The sequence below is a fragment of the Ochotona curzoniae genome, unplaced genomic scaffold, assembly GCF_017591425.1.
Source record: "Ochotona curzoniae isolate NIBS_2020 unplaced genomic scaffold, NIBS_Ocur_1.0 contig_4692, whole genome shotgun sequence".
In the NCBI taxonomy this organism is placed as follows: Eukaryota; Metazoa; Chordata; class Mammalia; order Lagomorpha; family Ochotonidae; genus Ochotona; species Ochotona curzoniae.
The window spans coordinates 2,322,467-2,336,928 of NW_024466361.1; the positions used below are offsets into that span (position 1 = coordinate 2,322,467).

General features: G+C 43.2%; 1 protein-coding gene and 1 pseudogene across 2 annotated transcripts; both read right to left on the bottom strand.

Annotated features, from left to right (window-relative positions):
- Positions 1 to 1,932: 1,932 nt before the first annotated feature.
- Positions 1,933 to 12,043, bottom strand: LOC121161196 (aldose reductase-related protein 2). Of its 2 annotated transcripts, XM_040987507.1 has the most exons (10): positions 11,923 to 12,043; positions 10,190 to 10,357; positions 8,240 to 8,356; positions 7,316 to 7,393; positions 4,455 to 4,577; positions 4,106 to 4,212; positions 3,633 to 3,714; positions 3,080 to 3,163; positions 2,444 to 2,526; positions 1,933 to 2,145 (listed from the first exon to the last, which is right to left on the bottom strand). In XM_040987507.1, the coding sequence occupies exons 1-10, from the start codon at positions 11,986 to 11,988 to the stop codon at positions 2,103 to 2,105; spliced, it is 951 nt and encodes a 316-aa protein (XP_040843441.1). In that variant the 5' UTR covers positions 11,989 to 12,043; the 3' UTR covers positions 1,933 to 2,102. The 2 variants fall into 2 exon arrangements, with proteins under 2 accessions (XP_040843441.1, XP_040843442.1); XM_040987508.1 differs by lacking the exon at positions 7,316 to 7,393.
- A 1,726-nt stretch (positions 12,044 to 13,769) lies between these two features.
- Positions 13,770 to 13,869, bottom strand: LOC121161199 (annotated as a pseudogene).
- Positions 13,870 to 14,462: the final 593 nt, after the last annotated feature.

Consider the following 14,462-nt stretch of genomic DNA (forward strand, 5'->3'; position numbering starts at 1 on the left):
TCCATAGATCCTGGGATTTCCCTTATCCCCTCCGCAATTCCCTCACTGGGTTCCACTATGTTATCACTATAGTATAGTTCTTCAAACACAGTCATATGTCCATTATTGTGGGCATAGACCTTGGCAGAGAGTCTAGCATCCTATTGTCATAATATAGTAAACGGTTTCATTGGGAGTCCATCTTCAGTCTGGAAGTAGAAATGCATACTGCTTTGTACCCTCATATCTGGACATGATAGTCTCCATTACACAGTTACTACACATCCCCTTAAATAAAAAGCCACAATACAAAATAAACAACAGGAGGAAAAATAGAAATTTACAATGCCTTGAAGTGAAATAACATGCTACTAGATACGGTAGTCTCTATTACACGGTTACTATACATCCCCTTAAATGAAAAGTCACAAAACAAAATCAACAATAGAAAAAAAGAAATTAACAACACCATGAAGTTAAATAACATGCTACTGAATGACTAATGTGTTGCTGAAGAAATGAAAAAGAAAATCAACATTCTTGAAGAAAATGATGCTACTGTATGATATATGAGTCATTAAATAATTTTAAAAGAGGGTGTTTTAGATATGAAACTAACCAAAAAAATCAAATCCATGAGATATAGTTTCTGCTGATCCTTGTTTGTGAGATATGTCTCCTGCAGATAACAAACAGATAAGGTTTTTTTTAATCCAGTCTACTAATCTATGACATTTGATTGATGAGTTTAAGCCATTTACATTCAGGATTAGTATGAATGGATGGTAATTTTGTCCTCTCATTTTAGCAATGGGTTATTAATTGATTTAGAGTTCTGTTGTTATTGTACTAGGATGTGCTTCATATTTACCTTTGGTTTTGGTGGGCACTATTCCTTTTCTCTGTCAAAAGAACATCTTTAGTATCAATTGTAAGGCAGGTTTGGAAGAGGTATATTCTTTCAACATTTCTTCACTGTGGAAGAATTTTATTTTATTTTCAAAGGCAAAGGAAAGCTTTGCTGGGTATGTTATTCTGGGTTGACAATTTTTTGCTTTTAGAAACTGGAATATGTTGCTCCATTCTATTCTGGCCTGTAGAGTTTCCAATGAGAGGTATCCTTCCTGTGAGTTTACTTGGCATTCCTTTATATGTCAGTTGAGTTTTTTTTCAGGTGTACATGTAAGATTCTTTTCCTTATGTTCGACCGAAGAGAACTTGATGATCATGAGTCTGGTTGAAGATCAATTTGATCAAGCCTGATGGGAGTTCTGTGCCCCTCCTGGATATTGTTTCCCAATTCTTTCTCTAGACTAGGGAAATTCCCCCTTATTATTTCATTAAATACATTTGTAAACCCAGCTACTCTTTCTGCACCTTCTGGGAGTCTCACAACTCTTATATTTGGCCTTTTAATAGTGCCTTTCAATTCTTGAATGCTTTTTTGCATTGACTCTTGAACATCGCAGTGTGTTACAGGGAAGATGAGAAAGCAACAAAGGAAAAAACTAGAAGAAGACATAGAAGAAAAGGAGAATAAGGGCAAACAGAGGGAGGAAGGAAGGTAGGATTATAGGTAGTTATGTGTGTGTGTGTGTGTGTGTGTGTGGCACAGACACTGAGAAAGAGGATACCACATTGCTGCAAACATTCCTAGTACCAGAATGCCTTTGAAACTGGTCCTTACCCTGAGTGGCCTTGAGTAGGTTTCTGGGCCACTCAACTTCTGTAATTGTCATTAATGAGATTATCTTTCTTAAAGGGGTTGCATGAAGGAGTCAATGACCTCACTTGTGACCAACTCTTTCAAACAGTGATGGTGCATACAAAACTCACAACACATGTTGACTACTGTGATCATTTATTTTCTTATGTTCACATAATCAGCATTAGAAGATGGCATCAAATAAGCATTTGATCAGATCAAAAAATTATCATTTGCTCATCCTAGTCATACTTTGTTATGACAACTAGTACCTGGTTGAAGGTATGACCTAGACACAACATTGCTTAGGTTCTGGCCCGCAGCAGCTGAGGTAAATTGGCTGGCATGGGACACAGGTGGAGAGTTAGACTTCAGGGAAGAGGAAATCCAACAGGTGATGTCATCAGGTGAATGAGCATCAGTACTCAGCATGGAAGGGATAGCCCTCCAGATGAGATAAGCTACAGTAAAACAAAAAACAAAAACAAAAACAACAAAAAATAAACCAAGAACAGAACATGTTCCACAGAAGCCACAACTGGTTTCAAAGTCAGTTTTCTCTAGTGTGGCTGGCCCCTCTGTGCTCCCTCAGCACCTCCTCTAGAAGATAAGCACCACCAGACCCTCCCTGCAATGGATAGAGAAGTATTCAAAGTAGGACACAGTAGGAAGTCCCTGGAAAACTAGAACACACTCACAATCACAGGTCGGATTGAGCCACCCTCTCCCATCTTAGGAGAACCCTTCTGCGCTACTCACTGGTTCACATGACAGGCCCTCCAGTTTCTGTTGAAGCTGAGTATGGTGGCCATCTCCTCGTCGCTCAGTTTAAAGTCAAAGACCTGGAGTTGGGAGAGTGGCAACACATGACCAATGAGGCACTTGCTGGTAGACTGTAAGATCCGGCTCTCACACAAGCACATACTGGCCTCTGGAGTGTTACTCATCATGTCCTCTGGACACCAATTTCTCTCTACACAGACTGCAGTGTTTGTAGGGTTCAGTGTTCCAAAGGGACGAGACCAGACCCCAGGCATACGAGCACAGGTGTGCACCATGTCTGCACTGCCTGATGGATCAGTGGGTTTTTCTGAGACAGTTCTTCAAGGACAGCCCCTACCTCCTCTGTTCCTAGGAGGTGGACATTTATGCCAGAACAGCCTGTTCTGTGTGTGGCCCATGATCCCACCTGCTCAGGGGCAACCAAGAGTCTTCTGTGTGGTGTGAGGCACAGCTGCATCAAAGTCAGCCTGGGCTTTATCAGTCTGCCCACAGAGGCCAGTGTCTTGCCCTGAGAGTTTTGTAGTTATTCCGGTTTGGCTAAGTTCATGTGAACTAAGTCTCTTCTGTCATCTCCTCTACTTAGTATACACAGAAGACCCACCAGCATCTTACCTGAAAGTTTTCTTTAATACGTGCTGGTGTCACAGACTTGGGAATCACAATCACATTTCTCTGGACTTGGAACCGAATCAGGACCTGCATGGAGAGGGAACATACCGATTATCTTATTTACAAGGTCACCTCCTACCCAGAAAGGGACCGTCAATGACCGTAAAGAGCACTTGAGGACTTTGAAAGTCTGTGCCACACCAGGTGCTTCCCAGGAATGCAGACACAGCCCTGGGATTTTCCCTCGCAAAGAAAATGACTGCAGCTTGCGACTATAATGCTGAGTACTGGCAGAGCTGAGAACTGAAGCTAGACTGTCATGCTTTCGTTGCTGAGCTAAAGGGCTTAAACAGGAGCTGTCAGCAGTAGGTGCCCTGGCTTCAGAGATATCCATCCCAGTTTTGGAGGTCTCAACAGATTTTTAAAGCATTTAGGCAGCTTTCTGTCCTTTTTTCTTCACCTCCAACAGTTTAAAGGAAAACGAAAAAGGAAACCGATCACATGATTGTAAGTATAGCTTGACAAAAACAAAAACGTTTAAAATTGCACAGTGTACCTGGGCTGTGGTTTTTTTGTGCTTCTCAGCAATTGCCTTGATCTTGGGATCGTCCAGCAGGGAAGGGTCTTCAGGCTTGGCCCTAGGAACAAAAAGATGGCTGGTGTAAACAACCACAACGGTGGGCATCTGCACACAATCATCACCACAATGATGACCACAACACTTTGAAGCCTCTCCATCTGTGAGACCAGCAGGGACTTGAAGCCTCTGAGGTCTTCTTTCCCATGGGACCCTGTTGGCTCTGGAGTCACAGACCTTGGCAAATGTGGGTTCAGCACGGTGTGGCTGCACCAGGGTAGTCCTGGAGGGTCAGGAATGGCATCACATCTCCCCTTTACTTCACCACACTGCCGTTTAGACATGCCAAACACGTTGCCTTGTACACATTTTTCTTTCCAGTGCATTAGTCTCACGCAAAACTGTATCCAATCCTAGACATTTCTTAGCGAATCCAGTGCTCCAACTCTCACCAAGGTCTATCCGGAGAGCCCAGGGGGCTGTAGGCCGTGACAGAGATGCCCTTGGAGTGGCAGTACTGGATCAGTTTCTCCTGTGTGAGGTATGGGTGACACTCGACCTGAAAGGACAAACCATCCTCATCACTGCGGTAGTTGGCCTGCTTCTGAGCTGTTCGTAATGAGGCTACACAAAACACTCCCCGAAGGACTTGCTAAACCACACCCTGAGATCTGTCTCCACCTGCCCAAAGCATTCCTGATCCTGATGCCTGAGTGGAGACGCAGCACAGGGCATTGAACTTGCCTCCAATGTATAAGAAGTATGAAAACAAGACACCCCCTCTTGCTAAACAGATTCTACCTGGTTGGTCACTGGCTTATGTTTCAGCCCAGGCTTGTTCAAGATCTGTTCAATCTGAAAATGGTTGAAGTTGGAGACTCCAAGGGCTTTCACCAGCCCCTCATCGACCAGCTCCTCCAGGACCTGTCACAGAAAAGAATAGCTTTTAGGTGGTTCTGCAGGGAGTCCAGGGATCCTGGCTTGGCTTGGACCACTCTGAAATAGGAGGAGAAATCACTAAAGGGTCCACAGCAGCAGGGCTGGCAGAAGCATGAGAAGGACATTTCAGTCCAGGCCATGGATGCCCTTCTAGGCTTGGTTGAGCTGCCCCTTCCCAGCTCAAGAGAGAGCAGGAGTAGAAGCTGAAGGCTCTACAATGTTGCTGCTCTTGCCTCACCCAAACCTGTGGGTCCAGGGTTAGCGGGGGCATGAGGTTGTCACTTGTGGTGGGTGACAGATCACTTCTCTTGGTTCTGGGTCACTTCTCTCCCCACTAGTCATAGTTTAGCTTGCAATAGGGGCAGTCCATGCAGACATATTGAGCTCTTTTAAGAACACCCAGAAAAGGGGTTCAGTGAAACTGAAATCTGGCCAGTGGCCACTTAACAGTTTTGTTTTTTTATTGTTGTTGTTGTTTTACTGTATCAATGAAACGTTCAAGACTAGGTAGTGGGATAAAGACCTATATGGTTTTTAAGGGAAAAGAAACTAAAACTGCCCCTTTGCCAATTTTTCAACCTATTTTTTGCATGTTCTGTCTAGGAGGTTGGCCCGACCAGCTCACAGGTTTAATGGACTTATGATCAGTTTGATAAAAAAAAACTAGGGGTTATGTATAAATAATTGATTTCATTTTGTGATTTTCCTAAGCGTGTTGCTCTTTGTGTTTAGCCTCTAGCTCATTAGTCACGGCATTTGCAAAAATTTATTCAGTGTGACTCTCTGTCACATAAATCACTCGGGGTTTTATTGCTGATTTTGACTAGACAATCAACCACAAATGGCAAATCCCTGATATACAAATCTAAAGATTACACTGCTGATGGTTTCTTTACCATGGATGGTACTTGTCCATTTTGTTCATGTTTTTGTTTTACATCCAATGTGAGAGCTTCAGAGCACCTATATTTCCTGCCCACAGAAACCTCAACAATCCTTTCACTTTCTTTTAATAGACTTTCTCCTCTATATACGTTTAATGATTTACTTACTCAGTATAATACCATTTGACCTTATGCCGTGATTTTTTTTCTTGATTAGTACTTCCCTCAGTGATCACATCAGTTTCATAATCTTTCTTTTTTTTAAAGATTTATTTATTTATTGGAAAGTCAGATATACTGAGAGGAAGATCTTCCTTCCGATGATTCACTCCCTAAGTGAGTGCAACGGCCGTCCTTGACCAGCAGGGAGCTGGATGGGAAGTGGAGCTCCCGGCATTAGAACCGGCACCCATGTGGGATCCGGCGTGTTCAAGGTGAGGACTTTAGCCACTAGGCCACGCCGCCAGGCCCCAATTTTGCAATCTTAATTTTATTACTGCCAGTTGCTGAATTTCAAGACAGCAAGAAAACTGTACACTGTACTTGCGGACACCTTTGAACAAATAATCCTCAGGAAATTGCATTTAAATGACTCATGTTTACTGTAATTTCTTCAGAATTCTTGGGTTTCATACATATTCGAGCTAAAAAAAAACATAACACAAACTCAAAACTATATGTGCTTCCACACAGACAACCAATAAAACAACACAGTATTTCTTGCAACTTGCTCACGTGTTTGTTTTCAAGTGGAAGTTGCTATGGCTTAAGAAAAAACTCTTAGAACCATCATCACTTATTTTCATTTTTAATGGAATGAAGTGCAACAGTTCATTAATGAGCAGAGAAGCATGCATTGCTGCAGGTACCTTCTGCTAGGCACTTTGCCAAGGGCCTTGGAGTTGAACTTGAATATAATAGAGAATTGTCTAATCACAATTCTTCCACACACTAGGCCTTGATCTGGGCAAGCCTTAAGCCTATCTTGATCTCGATTTTATTATTATATATAGAGAAAATAACCCTTGCTTATACGGTTGAATGATTAAATGAGTTCTATGCTATACTTCCTGGTAACATGTCTATTTGAAACTTTATCAAATCTGAAAGATGCATGTTATTAGTTGTATTACAAGGTTTGTTAAAGAGAGAAAGCTGAGGCACAGAGGAAGTTAACTATCTTATCCAAGATGACTCAGCCAAACAACCTGACCATAACATAAATCCTACTCGAAAGCCCTCTTCCTCATTTGAAAACAGTGATGCATAGTTTGTATACAGGGGTATGTTATGTTTCCAGTTTCCTCTGAGAGTCCCATGTCAGTGTGAAAATGTAAATAGAGCCAACTGGACCCAAAAGGCAAAGGTATTAAGGGAGGTCTTAGAGAACTAAATAACTCAAGGAGGAAAGTGGATGGCATTAGACACATGAGCTATTTCATACCAGGGTGGAGTTTATGGAAGCACATTAACAAGAAGCTGGAGGGCTGGCGCGATAGCGTATTGGTTAAAGTCCTCACCTTGCATCCCCAGGGATCCCATATGGGTGCCAGTTCTAATCCTGGCAGCCCTGCTTCCCATCCAGCTCCCTATGGCCTGGGAAAGCAGTTGAGGATGGCACAAAGCCTTGGGGCCCTGCACCCGTGTGGGAGACCCGGAAGAACTCCTGGCTCCTGGCTTCGGATTGACTCAGCTCCAGCCGTTGCAGCCGCTTGGGGAGTGAATCATCATAAGGAAGATCTTCCTCTCTGTCTCTCCTCCTCTCTGTATATATGCCTTTCCTATAAAATAAATAAATCTTAAACAAACAAACAAACAAACAAAGAAGCTGGAACCTACCACCCAGGCATCCAGGAATGTGAGTTTACTCATGAGGTAATTGCCTTTTTCATCTCTGGGGAATAGTTCCTTTCCAGGCTGCAAATGCAGAAAAGAAAGTTCTTTGTGATACATGAACTTCTGAAACAGGATTCAAGATCTGAATGGCACTTAAGGTCTGCATCACTATATTAATTTCCCAAGCTCTGAAGTAGACACTAAAGGCATGTGAGCTTAAATAAAACATTCATATCAATCTGCTGTAGCTTGTTAATGCTGATATTTCAGAAGCTGTTGGACTGAAATTAGTATTCATGGCTATCACATTCATGAAGTCACTACCATATCATGCATATTAGGGTCATATATGTAGGTCTCATATATACACTTGGAGGCAAACATAAACTTTACAATCATTAGTCCAAAGAGAGACCTCAAGAATGTGGTTGGTTTTCTGAGGGCACATTCAGACTAATGTAAACTTTCAGGCTCAAAAGTAGAACATGGGCAAGGATTGTCATGTCACAGATGAGAACTACACCTTCCAGAATATGCATACTTGAGTTTTTACTCAAGATGCAATTCCTAATCTATTCTTCCATTGAAAGGACTGAACCATGAGGTACTGTTAAGCAACAGTATCCCAGGAAGTGCCCTGGGAGGGGAACCCAGGAGAGGACATGGACTCAAACGTGTATGGCAGCTGAAGCTTAGCCGGGATGTCAAAATGTATGACTTCTCTCTGGCATAAGTGCAAGAAAAGCAGGCACATGGCCACCTGAGCAACAATACATGGCTTTCTCCTCTCTTCTAGGCCATGCCTTTCTGCTCAGAGTAAAAGCCCCTACTTGAGTCCATGTGTATTCCTAAGATGTGGCATGTCTGTAATACTCTTTTCTGCCGTCTGCTCAGAAACTAGACACTGGAGCAGGAAACAGCTCTAACCTGAAGCCCCTGTGGCCAGTGAATAAGATAGAGGTCCAGATACTCCAGTTTCAGATCCGTGAGGGTCTTCTTAAAGGCATCCCTCAGTAGTTTTCTCTCGAAGAAGGCAGGCCACAACTGCAGAACACAACAGTAGGATGTTAGTGTTATAGAACCCCTGAAACCTGGTTGAAAGAAATGTTCTAAAACCCCAAAGCTACATCTGATGACTTCAAACACAATAAACCAATCACTGACATCAGAACAATAGAGCAATTTTGCAAGGCACAGAGCAAGTCGTTGGACAGCAATGGCTTCATCTGTGGACTACCCTAGCCATCTAGGTGGTGCATATTACAGCTGGAAGTGGAGATTAAACACTGTGTAACCTATCCATCTGTGGGCTTTGGCTTTCCCCACAGTATTTATGGTCTTCCTTGGGCTGCCCAGTGATAGACGACTGTGATGGTATGTGAGCTCCTTCTAGTCTGGCCTATATGCACATTGGCTATTGCTTGGTTTGATCAGTAAAACTCAAAATTAGAAGTAGGATGTTGGCCCGAGGTGACCATTGAATCCTCTTAATCTAGAGTCTTAGAGGGCTGGCTGATTCTTGCTACAATCTCAGGTGAGAAGCTTAGTCTTTAGGAAGTGACTTGCAATGACCACAGTAAAGAGAGAGATTCTGGTCTGACAAGGTCTGTATGTAAAGCCTAACTGATGGGGCGGCTAGTTTCATTAGAAATGGAGAAGAAAAGGCTCCATCACACATGGTCCTAGCTTTGGGACTTGCCTCCTGATCTAACCTGGGGAGAAGTCAGTTTAAATAAAATTGCTTAAGACAAAGGATTCAGTGTGCAAAATTATCATGACTCAGCAAGGCAATGCCAATTCTTAAGGTTAAGGGCAATTTTTTTCACTTTTAAGCTTTCTATTGTTCATCATATTTGATCACTGATTCAATGTTTATTTTTATGTGTTACTCCCTTCCTTGGCTGTGAGCTGCCAGAGGAGCTATGTCCAAATTTTAACATTTGTTCATCCTCTAAAATGATTTGTGAGTAGTTTTAAATGTACTGTAATTAAGTGATCATTTTCAATTCAATTATTACTTGTAGCCATTGTCTATATTTCCATTAAATAAGGTACTTTTTCATCTTCTTTTTAAAAAGATAACATGTCAGTGTAGTAATTAAAAGAAATGTGATAATAGAAAGCTGATGGGGTAAAAAATATGTTCTTTCAACTATATATTAGAAATACATTAAATATATTAATATACATTTTTAAAAATTCCTGTATCTTTGGAGAAGGTCACCCTTTTGCTGTACTTTTGCATCTCTAAGTTTATCAAGCCCCAGAAATGACTTGCAATGTTTATCTGGACGTGACCGTGGAACAAAGTATGATCTAACGTGCTTTCCAAGGGGTTGAAATTCGTGTTTTTTTAACAAGTTGTATGTAAAATAGAGAGCAAATGATTCTTGTTCCTTTACATTTAAAATTCCCTCTTGCATTTTGTATGTCACATTATTATGAGGCTGAAGTAAAAAAGAAATCTGCTTGCAACAAGAAGGGTTCTCACAGCCTTGTGAAATGCCCACTGCCTGAGAACATCAGGGTCTCAGCCATAGAGACAGCAGTACTAAAAGGTGGGTTTCACTGTCTGTCCCTGACTGCACCCTTAACCTCCAACTGCCACTGAGAGGGTGGATTCCACTGACAAGGAAGAAGGAGACCACAGGTACCACATGGCTCAGTGGAACTATCCCTACTGTGGGAAAGTCAGCTCCACGAGTGTGGGCTGCTAGCAGCACTCCTAGATACAGGTCTAGTGTGGAAAGCTCTGAGTCCAGGAATGGTGTAAATGCAGATATGAAGAGGGCTGATGGGAGTGAGGACATGTAGGAAAGGCTGGGAGAGTTCATGCTGTCTTGCAGCGAGGTCCTCCCCCCACAAGAGCATCTGTACCTTGCTGACGATGAAGAGGTCCTCACGCTTCACAGCCTTCTCTTTGATCTTCTCCTGGATGGCTTCTCCCACCTCATTCTCATTCTCATAGACATAGGCACAGTCAATGTGACGATACCCTGCATCAATGGCTGCCTTAACTGCTTCTTTGACTTGGCCTGGAGGAGACTGAGAAGCAAAAGAAGAGATCACTGGACACTTGTTTCCCACCCCAACAGTCTCCATATGGCCAAGTTTCTACAAACCAAGGTCTCAGTGGAGCCCTGTTTTCCGTAAGACACATAGGAGCAAGACACAGCATGAACAACTTAGCAAAACAAAAGACTAAAAGCGAGTTAATTTTAAGATGATGACCTCACGTTCTTTCCTAGATGCAATTTAGTTCCCCTGTAATCTCAGATAATCCTAAATACCTTTCTCCTGTCCTCCTTTCTCTATTCTGGCCCACATACCTGCCATTTTCTAAGATACTGTGCCATTTCAGGGAAAAGTACGAACAAGTTCCTCTATTGGTGATTAGGATCTGGGAGCTATACCCAATCCCCCACATGCTAGGTATTTGGCCCAGCAGATAATCTTTCTCTCTAACCTCCCCTGCAAAATGGGAGTAATAATATCCCGTGCTTCCACTGCCATTGTGTGCTGATAATGTGCCAAAATGAGGAGGAAGTTTTTCCGTCTGTCTCCTAACCCACAGGCAGCCTCAGCAGATGCAAAGCATTGGGGGACACAGAGAAGACCTTGTCTAAGAGTGGAGTCCTGGAAAATACCACTCTGAGGTCTGGCTTAGCTGAGCCAAAATCAGTGAAAAGGGAAGACCTCATTCCAAACCTCACCCCTAAAACCTTCTTTAACCCTCTTCCATGGAAGAGAGCAAACCTGTAGAAAGCACACACACCAGAGCCGCCCACCCACCCCACTGCTGGGAGAAGGACTCACTGCTGGAGACTCTGGTCCCCCTGGATCCCTGTGGCTTTCCTGATGAGTGCACAAGCCTGAAAAAGGAACTCAGCTCCACATGATGAGAACTTCCCCATCCCTACACTTAGTGCTGTACACTGAGTTCTGGTTCTTGTATCAGCAAGAACAGATACTCTGGAGGTCCAGACGGGTTAGAGGTCATGCTACTCATCAAAGGCTGAAGCTCTGAGGTGGGCCAAGTTTTGCTATTTAATCCAAGCAAACTGGCATTGAGTAGTTCACCCAAATAGACCAACATTACATCCAGAATGAATTCGTATTAACCAAGAAAAGTCTAGCCTGAAGGAGGTGGTGGGGCCTGAATTTCTGCACTTGAAACAGCTCCCTTGAAGCAGGCCAGCTTTGTCTGCAGACCCAAGTCCCACACCAGAGGACAGGACAGCCTGGGGTGTCCAGATCCTCTACTACCTCTCCTCTCAATCATCCTGCTAGTGGAGAATCCATGACAAGACCAGCAAATGCTGTCTCCTTTAAGTGCCACGGAGCTAGAGAACATTCCGGCAGGAGTGGCTGCACGAGAGACACTGCCCTAGAAAACAACTGTTATTTTTTCTAAGTCCAGCGAGTTGGCTGAAATTTGACACTCTCTAGTGAAGTGCTGGAAAAAAACAACCTGCAACTCTGAGACCTGAATCTGAAATGAAAAGTGAGAGTCACTTGGGTCCCACATCCCTGGCTATATCTCTCCCAAACTCAGCAGGGCATTCCCAGGAAGGCAGAGAGGAGACAGAGGCCACACTGTGGGTATTTACCTTCCAGGTGCCCAGGCCCACAATGGGCATTTTGGCTTTGGTGCTGAGCTCCACGAAGGTGGCCATGGCCCGGTGCAGTGTCAGTCCTGGTGTGCTGCTGCTGCTCAATGGCTTGTGTCCTTTTTAAGCAGGCTGCCTGCAAGGTGGGGCCTGGGAGGGGTGTGGGGGAGGAGCTGGGCCAGCCCCGAGCAGGGCTCAAACAGGAAGTGGGTTCCAGACTTTTGTAAAAGAGATTACAGTGAAATGAAATTCAAAAACAGCAAGTTTGGGGATAGTCTCCCTGGCACAAAATCCACGAAGTACCTTATGAGTTACACTGTCTAGATAAATGATGCACAGAGAAAAATTCTGCTTGTTCAGAAATGGGTGGAGCACTGGAGCTGTGTGAGCTGTAGTCGACAAAGTTCATAATCCAGGATGTTGAGGAAAGGAAAATGAACCTGATAACATTCAATACCTTAATGCAATAATGTACCACCGGAAGGAGCCTTAATTAGGGTGACTCCTGTCCAAGATTACACAGAAGTGGCTGAGCATATTCCTTGCAGAAGGCTGTGATGGCCTTGAATGCCTTTGCAATTCTAGCAAGAACCTTGTGAAACAGTCTTGTTTCAGGAACACAACCATGAGATCTCCTCCTGCATGACCTTGTGGCTTCATTGATTCTTCTTTTGATGAGGGCTTGATACAAGTGGCACTAATGGATTCCTACAAACACAGTTTGCCAATGCTTTTCTTTGCTAGTTAGATTCACACACAAATAGAAGAGCATTATCTTTCTTTGTACTTCTTGTATTACATGAGAATGTAATTTTTTGTCCCTTCCCCCCAGCATGGAAATTACTTCTAAAATTTCTAATAATTATAAAATGTTGCTTCATTGGTATGTCACTTCTTCTGCAGTTCTTCTTGTCAGATTTGTGTTCAGGTTCAGAACCAGGTAACCTCACAGGGCACAGTTTAGTTCAAAATAAGTTTTATTGGGAGCATTCCTGGGAGAGGTTCACTGGTCTGGCACAGACAGTGGGTCAGAGAAGTCAAGCCCAACATTGTGGGGAGGTGATAGCAGAGAGATAGGCAGTGGAGAGAGAGAAAGAGAAAGAGAGAGAGAGAGAGAGAGAGAGAGAGAGAGAGAGACTGATGGACTGCTCCTTGTCAGGAGACAATCCAGGGCCACTTCCACGTGGCAGGGTGACCCATGAGAGAAGGCTACCCAGGGTACACAGTGCTGGGTTTTTACGCATCTTAGACGTGGGGGAATGGGGGAAGTTGGCAACTCCTCAGTTTGCCCATGCTTGTGGCCATGAGGTATCTTCATGGTGATTGTTGGTCTTCTGCACAGACTCGACATTGGAAACATTTCTTGGCAAAGATAACATTGAGGCTAATAAAGCTCTCTTTTGTTGTTTGTGGCCAGAGTGAAGAAGGAGAGATAGTACCAGGACTACATCTGCTGCTTGGTGTTTCAAGGTTGCCCAGGTGTTCCTGGCTTGTGATGAGCTTTCTTGCTCTTTGATGCATGCAGCTCCTTCAGGAGTTGCTCCTGCTAAGCCTAACACTTCTATTTTAGCATTTAGATAGTTTCTAGTTTCTATTATAAACAAATAACATGTTAAGGGATTTCATCGTAAATAAATGCAACACCTTATGACTAAATTCCTTTAGTAAAATCTCCACTAGTATTACTATGTCTAAGGAAATTCGCTTTAATTTTGCATGTGAGAAATGCATGAAAATTGTATTTTTTTCCTGAACTGGGACATTTTGCCAGTTCCATTTAATAGATCCATATCCTATTTAGCTGTTTGTGATATCTCAGTCATAAGCCCTTACAACTTCATACATTTTTTAATAGGGACCACTTCATGAATTTGTGTGACATCCTTGTGCAGGTGCCATGCTAATCTTTGTATCATTTCAATTTTAGTATATGCACTGCTAAAGTGAGCACTACTTCATACATTTTTAAATACATTTTATATTTATATATTTAATATTGAAAGTAAAAGATATTTTTGAAAAAAAGAGAAATAAAACCTCAGAAAAAAACAAAAAGGTTATTTAAAAACTCATCCACACTCCAATGTTTGAAGATGATTATTGTTATTGTTAACAACATGGGGCAGCAGTGGAGACACATGGCTGAGTCGGCCAGCCTCAGTCACAGGAAAGCTATGCCCCACTTCCCAGGCTTAACTAGGACAAGGGATAAAGGCTAGGACAGAAGCCCCAGAAACTGTAATGCTGCGGTGACTGCAGGAGGTCCTGCTGAGCAAAGCCAGGGGAGCCCAAATTCCCTGTCCCTGAGCCCAAGGACAGCTCAGAGAGGGCAGCCCAGGGGCCAATGAGCTCTATAGAAACTTTCTAAGAGGAAGTGAGCCCGCATGTGGGTCTTGTAGTTGGGATGGTGAAGGTCATGATATGATTACAAATGCTCATCAAGTAGGGGACCTGGGTAAGAGATATGGGCTCAGTTATGAGGGTAGGGATTCTATGTGCTGGAGACACATGTGAAGGAGAGTTTCTGGTGCAGAAGTTCC

Bases quoted from the DNA above. Each gene is read 5' to 3' on its own strand.
- LOC121161196 (XM_040987507.1), bottom strand. From the start codon at position 11,988: ATGGCCACCTTCGTGGAGCTCAGCACCAAAGCCAAAATGCCCATTGTG. The intron at 4,578-7,315 runs GTAGGTTCCAGC...TTTCTGTGACAG, and splicing joins CATTCCTGGATGCCTGGGTG to GTCCTGGAGGAGCTGGTCGA. The intron at 2,527-3,079 runs GTAAGATGCTGG...TCCCAACTCCAG, and splicing joins GTATTAAAGAAAACTTTCAG to GTCTTTGACTTTAAACTGAG.